This window comes from Xenopus tropicalis, chromosome 4, assembly GCF_000004195.4.
Source record: "Xenopus tropicalis strain Nigerian chromosome 4, UCB_Xtro_10.0, whole genome shotgun sequence".
In the NCBI taxonomy this organism is placed as follows: Eukaryota; Metazoa; Chordata; class Amphibia; order Anura; family Pipidae; genus Xenopus; species Xenopus tropicalis.
The window spans coordinates 12,805,432-12,819,230 of NC_030680.2; the positions used below are offsets into that span (position 1 = coordinate 12,805,432).

Sequence of the window (13,799 nt, forward strand, 5' to 3'; positions counted from 1 at the left end):
GGGCTATCTGTAGCCGGCTGAAAAGCCTGGCATTTGTGCGAGGGTCGTGCAATAGTGATCCCCAAACACTCCTCTTCATTCTTTCGGTGTACACAGTGTGGTGTCTGGGCTGACAGCTTGGAGATGAGCAGGAGCTGGTGATGTAATAGGTAGGAAGCAGATGGATATAAATATCGTGGACAGGGGTAAAGTGCTATGGCTGAGCTGTTGGGGAAGATCAACACTTCAGACAAGTCCACGGCAAGTTAACGACAAGTTGAGATCAAGTTCGAATAAACTTTCCTTGAGTCAAGCCCCTTTTAGAGAAGTCTCCATGCAAGCTAAGAGAGCAAACCACACCTCCTTTGGGAGCTAAGCAGTTGCTTACTTTGATCTAAGTATAAGTGGAGTTGGAGTTGGAGGTATTTTTAGAGCAATTGACTCCTTAAACCACGTGTGCCCACGTTGATCAGGATGACTGTTCCATCGGCCCTGGTGCCAATCCTGCTGCTGGGAATGGCTGCCGTTGTGGTGCAGGGCTTGCCGCTCTCTTCTTCCCTGAGGAATGACACCCTGGAACGGCGATGGGAGACCCTCTTTTCCAGGTCCATGGCTAGGATCCCAGGGGAAAAAAGGGATATGAGCCGGGAAAGTGACTATTTGCTGGGCATCAAGAGGCTGCGACGTCTCTACTGCAACGTGGGCATCGGGTTTCATATCCAGGTTTTACCGGACGGAAGGATAAATGGCATGCACAATGAAAATCGATACAGTAAGTATTGATTTTTTTTCTTTCCCCCTGTTACATTATTTTGCTCAAACATAGGTCATATTAATGGAGAAATAGTGACATTGCCTGCAACAGGAAGGTCAGCTTACCCCGGCAATTTCCTAACGAGCCGCTCATTTTAATATGCCATTCATTTTCATGGAATGATCAATCTATAGCTCGGAAATCTTAGCCGAATAGTATATGTAATTTCACACGTGGCTGCCTTGGCGTGTCCTTTCATTAATAACCGGCATATTTTTTAACCTTTTCTCTGCTGCCCATTGTTGCCCGAGTGAGTGATCTTCTTCTGACGCCCGAAATTCATCTGTAAAAAAAAAACAAATCAAGCTGCGTTTAATGTGGAAAATAAAGTTGTGACAGGGAAGCGACCCGTCGTGGGGAGCCAGTTATGCTTGGCAAGCCAAGGGCATGTGTCGCCGCTGCTGGATTAGTGTCAGGGAAGCTGCAGTCCTTTCTTGTCTGTACAATAATGCTTCTATTTTAAAGAGAGGGATTTCAGGGCTACGATATTCATTTGGATAACTCGGCGGGAACTAATGACAGATTAAGGAGCAGTGATTAACACCCTGGGATTTATACTGCTAGAAAAAGAGATTAAATGTCCTATACGGTTTTTACCCTAAATTTCACTATTTAGGATGAGTTTGTCCAAGCTCTGAAATAATTTAACATAAATATTATCCATAAACCTGTTCTCCAGAAATATCCCAAATACAGGAATGCAATTTCTTATGTTTTACTTGTTCCTGATAGTAACTAAGCTGTGTAAATCCACATTGGTGGCTAATAATCCTGTTGGGGTTTTGAAATGTTTTATAGATATGCATTGGTGTAAGGTGATTTTTGTGTTTTGAGAGGCTTTTTAAGCACATTTTCCACATAGATTCCTTTATAGTATCCCATGGCCAGTTCAGTGTATAATACCCCAGAACACACAGCAGGATAAATACAGTGCCAATTCCATGTATAATACCCCAGAACACACAGCAGGATAAATACAGTGCCAATTCCATGTATAATACCCCAGAACCCACAGCAGGATAAATACAGTGCCAATTCCATGTATAATACCCCAGAACACACAGCAGGATAAATACAGTGCCAATTCCATGTATAATACCCCAGATCACACAGCAGGATAAATACAGTGCCAATTCCATGTATAATACCCCAGAACACACAGCAGGATAAATACAGTGCCAATTCCATGTATAATACCCCAGATCACACAGCAGGATAAATACAGTGCCAATTCCATGTATAATACCCCAGAACCCACAGTAGGATAAATACAGTGCCAATTCCATGTATAATACCCCAGATCACACAGCAGGATAAATACAGTGCCAATTCCATGTATAATACCCCAGAACCCACAGCAGGATAAATACAGTGCCAATTCCATGTATAATACCCCAGAACAAACAGTAGGATAAATACAGTGCCAATTCCATGTATAATACCCCAGAACACACAGCAGGATAAATACAGTGCCAATTCCATGTATAATACCCCAGAACACACAGCAGGATAAATACAGTGCCAATTCCATGTATAATACCCCAGAACCCACAGCAGGATAAATACAGTGCCAATTCCATGTATAATACCCCAGAACACACAGCAGGATAAATACAGTGCCAATTCCATGTATAATACCCCAGAACACACGCCAGGATAAATACAGTGCCAATTCCATGTATAATACCCCAGAACACATGGCAGGATAAATACAGTGCCAATTCCATGTTTAATACCCCAGAACACACAGCAGGATAAATACAGTGCCAGTTCCATGTATAATACCCCAGAACCCGCAGCAGGATAAATACAGTGCCAATTCTATGTATAATACCCCAGAACACACAGCAGGATAAATACAGTGCCAATTCCATGTATAATACCCCAGAACACACGGCAGGATAAATACAGTGCCAATTCCATGTATAATACCCCAGAACCCGCAGCAGGATAAATACAGTGCCAATTCTATGTATAATACCCCAGAACACACAGCAGGATAAATACAGTGCCAATTCCATGTATAATACCCCAGAACACACGGCAGGATAAATACAGTGCCAATTCCATATATAATACCCCAGAACCCACAGTAGGATAAATACAGTGCCAATTCTATGTATAATACCCCAGAACACACAGTAGGATAAATACAGTGCCAATTCTATGTATAATACCCCAAAACACACAGCAGGATAAATACAGTGCCAATTCCATGTATAATACCCCAGAACACACAGCAGGATAAATACAGTGCTAATTCCATGTATAATACCCCAGAACCCACAGTAGGATAAATACAGTGCCAATTCCATATATAATACCCCAGAACACACAGCAGGATAAATACAGTGCCAATTCCATGTTTAATACCCCAGAACACACAGCAGGATAAATACAGTGCCAGTTCCATATATAATACCCCAGAACCCAAAGCAGGATAAATACAGTGCCAATTATATGTATAATACCCCAGAACACACAGCAGGATAAATACAGTGCCAATTCCATGTATAATACCCCAGAACACATGGCAGAATAAATACAGTGCCAATTCCATGTATAATACCCCAGAACACACGGCAGGATAAATACAGTGCCAATTCCATGTATAATACCCCAGAACCCACAGCAGGATAAATACAGTGCCAATTCCATGTATAATACCCCAGAACACATGGCAGAATAAATACAGTGCCAATTCCATGTATAATACCCCAGAACACACGGCAGGATAAATACAGTGCCAATTCCATGTATAATACCCCAGAACCCACAGCAGGATAAATACAGTGCCAATTCCATGTATAATACCCCAGAACACATGGCAGAATAAATACAGTGCCAACTTCATGTACAATATCTCCATCCTGCTTGCTAAAATTTACTGGTATTGTTTTGGGGAGGTGTGATGATCCAAATCATGGAATGATCTCTTATACAGAAAACCCCATGCCCTTAAGCATTCTAGATAATAGATCCCATACTGAGGACTATGCTTTTATTTTGTACAAAATGGCCCTTTTTGTGCATTTCTAGTACACTTCTTATGAAAAGCAGCAAAGATAATAAAGAGGTAAAGCAACACCAAAGCAAGAGCAAGTACTCTTGAAGTTCCTAAGGACTAATGTCCTATATACCCCCTTAGAGAAAGGGTTAGCAGGTCTGGCTGCTCCAAGAGGTTAAGAAAGGATATCTGGCAGCAGTGTCCATCTGCGTGCGTCTTAACCCCATGAGCCTCAGAAGCACTTGAAACTCAAAGCAACAATAGGATTTAGGACTGATGACAAATGCCAAAGTCGGACTGTACATGCATCATGCCAAAGTGCCCAAAGCAAGATGGTTTATTGTTGTTTAGTTGTAAAAAACACATAAAACAAATGAATTGAATGCATTTTCTGGGATTTATATGTGTCCCTATTGATTCTTGGGGCAGGATGAATGTAACCTACAGAATACAATGGTGCATTCCAGAGCTATCTATTTGTGGAAGTACCATTCTCTATATCAACTCTATATCAACACCACTGTGCCCGATAGATGTATCTCTTTTCTTGGTAGAGGCAACTTTGACCCCTGACGCAAGTGCAATAGCAAGAAGTGCTTATGTAAAAATGTATTATAAGGCAAGCTTTGCCGGGGAAAGGGCTGTAATTGTGATATAATGTGAGTAAAATAGAGTCAGAGAAAGGAATGGAATTGTGGGATACTGGGGCATTTATATAGATTAAATGAATTTACACATAGCCATCAATTGGGTCTTTGCTTTCAGACTGTATCAAACTAATTGTTAATTGGTCGGTATTGGCAACTGCACTGTAAGGGGCTGTAATTGTGGCATACGGTGTATAGTAAGGTAATATAGTGCCAGGGGAAAGGGACTTCAGCTTAGGGAGTAGGTGGTTTGTAAGGCAAGACTGAATATCAACTCTGTCCATCCTGTATCCTTCAGCTGTTGTTTAACTCCAACTCCCAACATCCCCTTCCAGCCCTTGGTTGCTAAAGTAGTAGTTATGCTACTCATTCCAAAAGTAGTAGTTACAGCTACTCATTCCTAAAGTAGTAGTTACAGCTACTCATTCCTAAAGTAGTAGTTACAGCTACTCATTCCTAAAGTAGTAGTTACAGCTACTCATTCCTAAAGTAGTAGTTACAGCTACTCATTCCTAAAGTAGTAGTTATGCTACTCATTCCTAAAGTAGTAGTTACAGCTACTCATTCCTAAAGTAGTAGTTACAGCTACTCATTCCTAAAGTAGTAATTACAGCTACTCATTCCTAAAGTAGTAGTTACAGCTACTCATTCCTAAAGTAGTAGTTACAGCTACTCATTCCTAAAGTAGTAATTACAGCTACTCATTCCTAAAGTAGTAATTACAGCTACTCATTCCTAAAGTAGTAGTTACAGCTACTCATTCCTAAAGTAGTAGTTATGCTACTCATTCCTAAAGTAGTAGTTACAGCTACTCATTCCTAAAGTAGTAGTTACAGCTATTCATTCCTAAAGTAGTAGTTACAGCTACTCATTCCTAAAGTAGTAATTACAGCTATTCATTCCTAAAGTAGTAGTTAGAGCTACTCATTCCTAAAGTAGTAGTTACAGCTATTCATTCCTAAAGTAGTAGTTACAGCTACTCATTCCTAAAGTAGTAGTTACAGCTACTCATTCCAAAAGTAGTAGTTACAGCTACTCATTCCTAAAGTAGTAGTTACAGCTACTCATTCCTAAAGTAGTAGTTACAGCTACTCATTCCTAAAGTAGTAGTTACAGCTACTCATTCCTAAAGTAGTAGTTACAGCTACTCATTCCTAAAGTAGTAGTTACAGCTACTCATTCCTAAAGTAGTAGTTACAGCTACTCATTCCTAAAGTAGTAGTTACAGCTACTCATTCCTAAAGTAGTACTTACAGCTACTCATTCCTAAAGTAGTACTTACAGCTACTCATTCCTAAAGTAGTAGTTACAGCTACTCATTCCTAAAGTAGTAGTTACAGCTACTCATTCCTAAAGTAGTAGTTACAGCTACTCATTCCTAAAGTAGTAGTTACAGCTACTCGTTCCTAAAGTAGTAGTTACAGCTACTCATTCCTAAAGTAGTAGTTACAGCTATTCATTCCTAAAGTAGTAGTTATGCTACTCATTCCTAAAGTAGTAGTTACAGCTACTCATTCCCGGGCCAAGCAATAACTAAGGCTAGTACAGATGCTGTCAGGTAGTACAGTTCATCACATTTCCAGCTGCTTAATGCAGCCATCAGTTGAACCCCTTATTAACCCCAGCGCTGCGATAGTATCCTGCAGTAATGGGGTTGAAATAAGCTAGAAGTGTCCATACTCCCGCTTTTAAGTATACAAAGAAAAGCATCAAACAAAAACAAGGGGCTGGCATTCAGCGGAGCACGGGAAGTCCTTTTATCACACAACATGAAAGATTACATAGATGCCCATTGATGCATGAACTGCTAGAGTTTGTGTCTAGCGCAGCTACAAACCTGCACCCTCCAGATGTAGTTTAACTACAACATCAACAACCTTTGGCTGCCATGTGATATGCTGGGAATTATAGACATTTTCTGCACAGATTCCTTCATAGTCTCCCGGGGCCCAGTTCCATGTACAGGTATGGGATCCCTTATTCAGAAACCCATTATCCAGAAAAGTTAAAAACGATTTCCTTTTTCTCTGTAATAATAAAACAGTACCTGTACTTGATCCCAACTAAGATATAATTACCCCTTATTGGGGCAGAACAGCCCTATTGGGTTTATTTAATGGTTAAATGATTCCCTTTTCTCTGTAATAATAAAACAGTACCTGTACTTGATCCCAACTAAGATATAATTACCCCTTATTGGGGGCAGAACAATCCTATTGGGTTTATTTAATGGTTAAATGATTCCCTTTTCTCTGTAATAATAAAACAGTACCTGTACTTGATCCCAACTAAGATATAATTACCCCTTATTGGGGGCAGAACAATCCTATTGGGTTTATTTAATGGGTAAATGATTCCCTTTTCTCTGTAATAATAAAACAGTACCTGTACTTGATCCCAACTAAGATTTAATTACCCCTTATTGGGGGCAGAACAGCCCTATTGGGTTTATTTAATGGTTAAATGATTCCCTTTTCTCTGTAATAATAAAACAGTACCTGTACTTGATCCCAACTAAGATATAATTACCCCTTATTGGGGGCAGAACAATCCTATTGGGTTTATTTAATAGGTAAATAATTCCCTTTTCTCTGTAATAATAAAACAGTACCTGTACTTGATCCCAACTAAGATATAATTACCCCTTATTGGGGGCAGAACAATCCTATTGGGTTTATTTAATGGGTAAATGATTCCCTTTTCTCTGTAATAATAAAACAGTACCTGTACTTGATCCCAACTAAGATATAATTACCCCTTATTGGGGCAGAACAGCCCTATTGGATTTATTTAATGGTTAAATGATTCCCTTTTCTCTGTAATAATAAAACAGTACCTGTACTTGATCCCAACTAAGATATAATTACCCCTTATTGGGGCAGAACAGCCCTATTGGGTTTATTTCATGGTTAAATGATTCCCTTTTCTCTGTAATAATAAAACAGTACCTGTACTTGATCCCAACTAAGATATAATTACCACTTATTGGGGGCAGAACAGTCCTATTGGGTTTATTTAATGGTTAAATGATTCCCTTTTCTCTGTAATAATAAAACAGTACCTGTACTTGATCCCAACTAAGATATAATTACCCCTTATTGGGGCAGAACAGCCCAATTGTGTTTATTTAATGGTTAAATGATTCCCTTTTCTCTGTAATAATAAAACAGTACCTGTACTTGATCCCAACTAAGATATAATTACCCCTTATTGGGGGCAGAACAGCCCTATTGGGTTTATTTAATGGTTAAATGATTCCCTTTTCTCTGTAATAATAAAACAGTACCTGTACTTGATCCCAACTAAGATATAATTACCCCTTATTGGGGGCAGAACAGCCCTATTGGGTTTATTTAATGGTTAAATGATTCCCTTTTCTCTGTAATAATAAAACAGTACCTGTACTTGATCCCAACTAAGATATAATTACCCCTTATTGGGGCAGAACAGCCCAATTGTGTTTATTTAATGGTTAAATGATTCCCTTTTCTCTGTAATAATAAAACAGTACCTGTACTTGATCCCAACTAAGATATAATTACCCCTTATTGGGGCAGAACAGCCCAATTGTGTTTATTTAATGGTTAAATGATTCCCTTTTCTCTGTAATAATAAAACAGTACCTGTACTTGATCCCAACTAAGATAGAATTAATCCTTATTGGAGGGAAAACAATCCTACAGGGTTTATTCAATATTTAAGTGATTTTTAGCAGACTTATTTAGTGGAAAATAAGATCCCTTATCTGGAAAACCCCAGGTCCCGAGCATTCTGTTTAAAAGGTCCCATACCTGTACAATACCCCAGAACTCGTGGCAGGATCTATGCAGTATATGATTACATGTCAAATATCTCCCATAAAGCCTTGCAGTATAAATGTAGTGCCAGTTTGATAAATAATACCCTGGAACATATGGCAGGATACATAAATGGTATTGGTTTGGGGGGGGGGGGGGGAATTAGCATTCCCAAGCCAAAATTCACCCATGACAACAAGTGCCATGGATACCCATGCCTACCCTAATATACATATTTTCTTTCTAGGTTTACTGGAGATTTCCCCAGTGGAAGTGGGAGTTGTGAGTTTGTACGGCGTTAAAAGTGCCATGTTTGTCGCTATGAATGCAAAGGGGAAGCTGTATGGATCAGTAAGTATTAACTAAATATATAAATATACTTGTACTCTGTATAGCACACTGCTAAGTGTAACTGGCGTTCTGCTAGTAAATATACAGTGGAAGTGCAGAGAGCTATGGATAGCGTGCATTCACATGTATGTCATTCTCTGCATTGCTCGCAAGGACATTTAATTAATTCCTTCTCCTGTACAGAGTTACATGAGTCCTGCTGCAGACCCCCCGGGCTGAAAAATTCATGTCAACTCTACCAGTGTTTTCAGCTCTCGCTCACAAATATATCCCATTGTGATCCATATATCCTATGTAATAATAAGAATATCATTGTAAATCAGTTCACCTGCTACAGATAAGTGTCCATACAAATGCGCAGTGTGTTGCTGCATTGCGCCTTAATCTTGGTATTCCCACTGTCTAACTGGGATTTAAGTAGAATAATAGAATTTTCTTTCTGCCAAACCACTTCAAACACTGAAAGTTGGAAAATTTGCCTTTGAACCTAGGGGCCCATATTGGTCTATGGTGTATGTTGACGGCGTGTATAGCAGCAATTATTGTCATGTTGTGAACTGCCAACATCCTCAGGTGTTACAAAGCCATTCCTATTTGTGAATCTGAGGATCAAGCTACACTGGCTGCTGCTGGAACCGCTGGACGACGCTGTGTGTGCCATAGGATTAAAGTGATACTAACATGAAAATATGTATATTTAAAATATTAATGTACATAAAAAGTTACCTATAGGATCATTTTTCAATTATAGGGCTGCTTTTATAAGTAACTGTTAAACCTGAGTGTCCCTTTTCAACAGGGTTGGACTGGGCCAACGGGGCACCGGGAAAAACCCAATGGCCCCCACGCCCATCCCCAAACCCTTGGAGGGGTGAGGAGGCCCCCACACCCTCCAGTCCGACCCAGCTTCGCAACCTGTCACTTACAGCTTCTAATGCTAACGGGCTCCTGCTGCACAAATATGGCCGCGCTCCCATAGAGAAATTTTGGGGGAAAACCTTCCAGTTTGCAGAAGGGCAGTCCGGCTCAAAACTACCTGCCTGGTTTCCCTAATTTGGAAAACTGGGCTGGAATCTCTCAGACTGATGTGGTGATAGGCCAATCCCTGCAATGTCACAGTCCCAGTCACATGCTGTCATTGTTCTACCCAGTGATGTTATGTCCCGCCCCCCTGCCCGGAGATAGTCACCGCTAAAGGTGGTAACCCTAGGGGGATCTCATAGGTAATAGAAAAACTTCAGGAAATACTTTTAGGGCAACACGGAAGCCAATGTTATGATAGATTTAAAAACAGTTTAATTTCAGGTGTTAGTATCTCTTTAATGAGTGTTTCTGGTCCCACTTTTTCTTACTAGTTCCAACAGTGGGTAAGTTGTGTCATATTTACCTATTCCATGATACAAAAGCCACTACAACTGTTGGGAACTGCAGTCATAACCAGGATCATTTGCGGTAGCCATACACCGATCAGTATTTGACTCAATGGTTTCTGAACTTTGCCCGACTGACAAACAGACTCATAGCTATATGTTATACAGATATTGGTCGGCAGTCGGGACTGTATCCCAAGCAAAAATCATACAAAAAGTGTTACTGGTACGTGTATAGCCAGTTTAACCATTATAAGCTCACAGGGAATATGTTATCTTTTGGGCATGTTCAGTTTTAGGGCTCTGGCACACGGGGAGATTAGTCACCCACGACAAATCTCCCTGTTCACGGGCGACTAATCTCCCCCGAAATGTCATCCCACCGGCGAAAATGTAAATACGCGGTGGCGCGAAATCGCGAACATGGAGATTTGTCGCAGGCGACTAATCTCCCCGTGTGCCAGAGCCCTTACAGAACAGACTGGGACATACCTGATCCACCAATTTTTGCTTAGGACCAAAGAGGCTACTGATCAGTTTAACAGGTCCAAAAACACTGATCAGAATGGTCTAGATGTGATTAGTAAAAAATCATTCTCACCAGTGCAACAGCTAAGGCCTACCGAATGCACATAGCATCCCAGTGTTCCATATCCATTTTTTAGAAACGTATCATTGCAGGATAAATAATGTGCCAAATCCTTTTATAATACAGGTATGGGATTCATTATCCTTAAACCTGTTATCCAGAAAGCTCAGAATTACGGGAAGACCATCTCCATAGACTTCATATGATATTCTAGTAGACTAAAGGTGGCCATGCACGCTAAGATCCGCTTGCTTAGGGAGATCTTCTCCCAACAACCCCACATATGGGTGGGTGATATCGGGCTAATTCTTATTGAATTAGACTGATGGGTATAGGTCAGGGGTAGGGAACCTATGGCTCGGGAGCCAGATGTGGCTCTTTTGATGGCTGCATCTGGCTCTCTGCCAAATCTTTAATTTAAAAAAATAATGGGGGGGGGGCGTGGCCTGCACTTGGCGGATAGATGACGTGTTCTATGCCTTAGAACACGTCTTCTATCCGCCGAGCGCAGGCTACGCCCTTCTCCGCATCGCATCCGGCATCCTTGGCACCCAACCTACCTTGCCCCTGTGCCCAGCGGATAGAACACGTGTTCTAAGCCTTAAAACGCGTCTTCTATCTGCCGAGCGCAGGCCACGCCCTCCTCCGCATTGCATCCGGCATCCTTGGCACCCACCCTACCTTGCCCCACAGCCAAACATATTGTATGGCTCTCACGAAATTACATTTTAAAATATGTGGTGTTTATGGCTCTCTCAGCCAAAAAGGTTCCCGACCCCTGGTATAGGTGTCTGTCGGTTAGGGGACAGCATCAACAAGCCAAAGCGCTCCCCGATCCGACTAATTTTCAAACCTGCCCAATCGAGATCTGGCCGATTTCAGATGTCGGTCGGACATGCCCTTCATTAGTGCCCATCCATGGGCCGATAAGCTGCTAAGGGACTGATATCGGCAGCTAGAATCGGCCCGTGTATGGGCACCTTAAGGGTATGGAGATCCAAATTATGAAAAGACCCCTTATTTAGACAACCCCAGGTCCCAAACACTCTAGATAACACGTCCCATACCTTTTCCTTTGTTGTAGGAAGTTCCCTGGTGTCGGTTTAGCCATCATTAAAACCCGCCGATAAGGACTGGGGAAAACCAAGTTTTTCATTGTCATGAATAGAGATATATTCTCTATTTTCCATTCCCCTGGCTGCATGAAACAAATACATCTTGTTTTTTCCAGAGACATTTCAATGACGAATGCAAATTCAAAGAGACCCTTCTGCCCAACAACTACAACGCCTACGAATCGAGGAAATACCCCGGCATGTACATCGCTCTGAGCAAAAATGGAAGGACAAAAAAAGGGAACAGAGTTTCTCCGACAATGACACTGACCCATTTCTTGCCCCGGATATGAGCCGCCGCAATGCTGGGAGTACAAACTGCTGCACTTTCATGACAGTCTAAATGCAAAGAGCTGATGTAACATATTTAAATTAATTATTTAACTTTGTATATATGGATCAGGAAAAAAGGTTTATTTATAGCTATTTTTTTTTTCATTTTTTTTCTCTTATATTTTATTCCTATTTTTTTTTTTTTTGGCGCAGCAACACTTGAGTTTGAGTTTTGTTTAATGTTTATGAATTCTTTGGTTGCTGTTCAAGCCTACAATGTGTTGCTATGCAATGTACTGTGAGCTGCCACAGCAAACGTCATCATATCACTGTTGAGCTGCTAGTCATCTACGGCCCCAGTATATACACACTTGGGTATTGAGGGGCATATTTCTTATAGTGTGTAAGCCGACAACACTGGAGATGTTGCCCATAGCAACGAATTGGCAATTGAATTTGAGCTTATAAGTCACAAACAAGTTATGAAACAAAAGAAAGAATCTGACTGGTTGCTATGGACAACATCACCGGTGATGTTGGCTTATACACAATAATAAATATGCCTCTTTAAATGTACCACTATGGTAGGAATAAGGGTGAAGACACACAGAGCTACTAGTAGCAGCTACTTTTCCATGGCTACTAAACACCATAGACAATACTGAGAATTGCCTCTGCTAAAACACACGTAGAGAAAATTATCAGTAAATGGTCAGCATTGTCTGTAATAGCTGCTACTAGTAGCTCTGTGTGTCTTCACCCTAAGGGCTCTGGCACACGGGGGAGATTAGTCGACCGCGATTAACTCCCTGTTCGCGGGCGACTAATCTCCCCCGTGTGCCAGAGCCCTAAGAGCTGATGGGGCCAGCAGGAGATTCCCTGATCTCCCGACTGGCCAGTCTGACACTGGGCTAATCGTTATACTCTGTTTACAACTGCACACACATAATAAGTTAGTATTTGTGCTGAGTTAAAGAAATACAAATTTGCTAACGTGAGTAGCATGTTGTACCACCCTAAATATGCATATACAGGAGAGGGCAATGTTCTGTCCAGATGCAGTAACCCATAGCAACCAATTAGATGTTTGCTTTTACATAGGTGACTACTAAATGCTACCTTCTGATTGGTTGCTATGAGTTACTGCTCCTGGGCAAACTTAGTACCTTATACTACATAACCCCCTAAGCAGCCTGTGCGATTCCTATAAAAATAAATCCTTTTGCTGTTGTTGCCTCAGTGGAGGCAAGCAACATGGCTGCTCTTACTACACAGATAAAAATGCAGCTACACAGAGCAGTAATGTTCTGTGCATGGAATATGATATGCCCTCTATACTATACTAACAGCAAACATATCTAGGTACGCTCTTCATGGTATATTTCCCCTAAAAATTTTACCCATTCAGATATGCATATTAGATTGTTACAACATGCTTTTTATTTTATAGGACTTTCTTTTTTTTCTTTTTTTTTTAACTTTAGCTTTAGCTTTCCCTTAAATGAGAAGGGAATAAACAAGTGCTGGGCTAAAGCTATCAATACACCCATCCCCTTACCGCTCTGCTTTACTGCTGAACAGGGGGCAGTGTCAGTTTTCCTTCAGTAAAAAAAGGAGCCGTGCCACAGGAGGACTCCGCAAATCTGTTTTTAGATCTGTCACTGCTGAACTATGAACTTCTTCACAGTCAATCTTTGCGATGGCTCCAAGGAGTAACCCCTTCCACGCTGGCAGGGTCTGGCACTTAACAGTCCTCTTGCCTTAAAAAGCCACCATCGGATCCTCTTGCCATGGCCGACGACGCCTGTGACGGCGGCTAATTGTCTTGCCAAACTTCTGAAAATGAGGATGAAAATC

At 41.1% G+C, this 13,799-nt stretch overlaps 1 protein-coding gene across 1 annotated transcript; it reads left to right on the top strand.

Annotated features, from left to right (window-relative positions):
* The first annotated feature begins 453 nt into the window (after positions 1-453).
* On the top strand, positions 454-11,962 carry fgf4 (fibroblast growth factor 4 (heparin secretory transforming protein 1, Kaposi sarcoma oncogene)). Its single transcript, NM_001142822.1, has 3 exons — positions 454-751; positions 8,492-8,595; positions 11,786-11,962. The coding sequence occupies exons 1-3, from the start codon at positions 454-456 to the stop codon at positions 11,960-11,962; spliced, it is 579 nt and encodes a 192-aa protein (NP_001136294.1).
* The last annotated feature ends 1,837 nt before the right edge of the window (positions 11,963-13,799 follow it).

Coding starts and splice junctions, on each gene's coding strand:
- fgf4 (NM_001142822.1), top strand. CDS start 454: ATGACTGTTCCATCGGCCCTGGTGCCAATCCTGCTGCTGGGAATGGCT. Junction 752..8,491: donor GCACAATGAAAATCGATACA/GTAAGTATTGAT, acceptor TTTTCTTTCTAG/GTTTACTGGAGATTTCCCCA. Junction 8,596..11,785: donor AGGGGAAGCTGTATGGATCA/GTAAGTATTAAC, acceptor TGTTTTTTCCAG/AGACATTTCAATGACGAATG.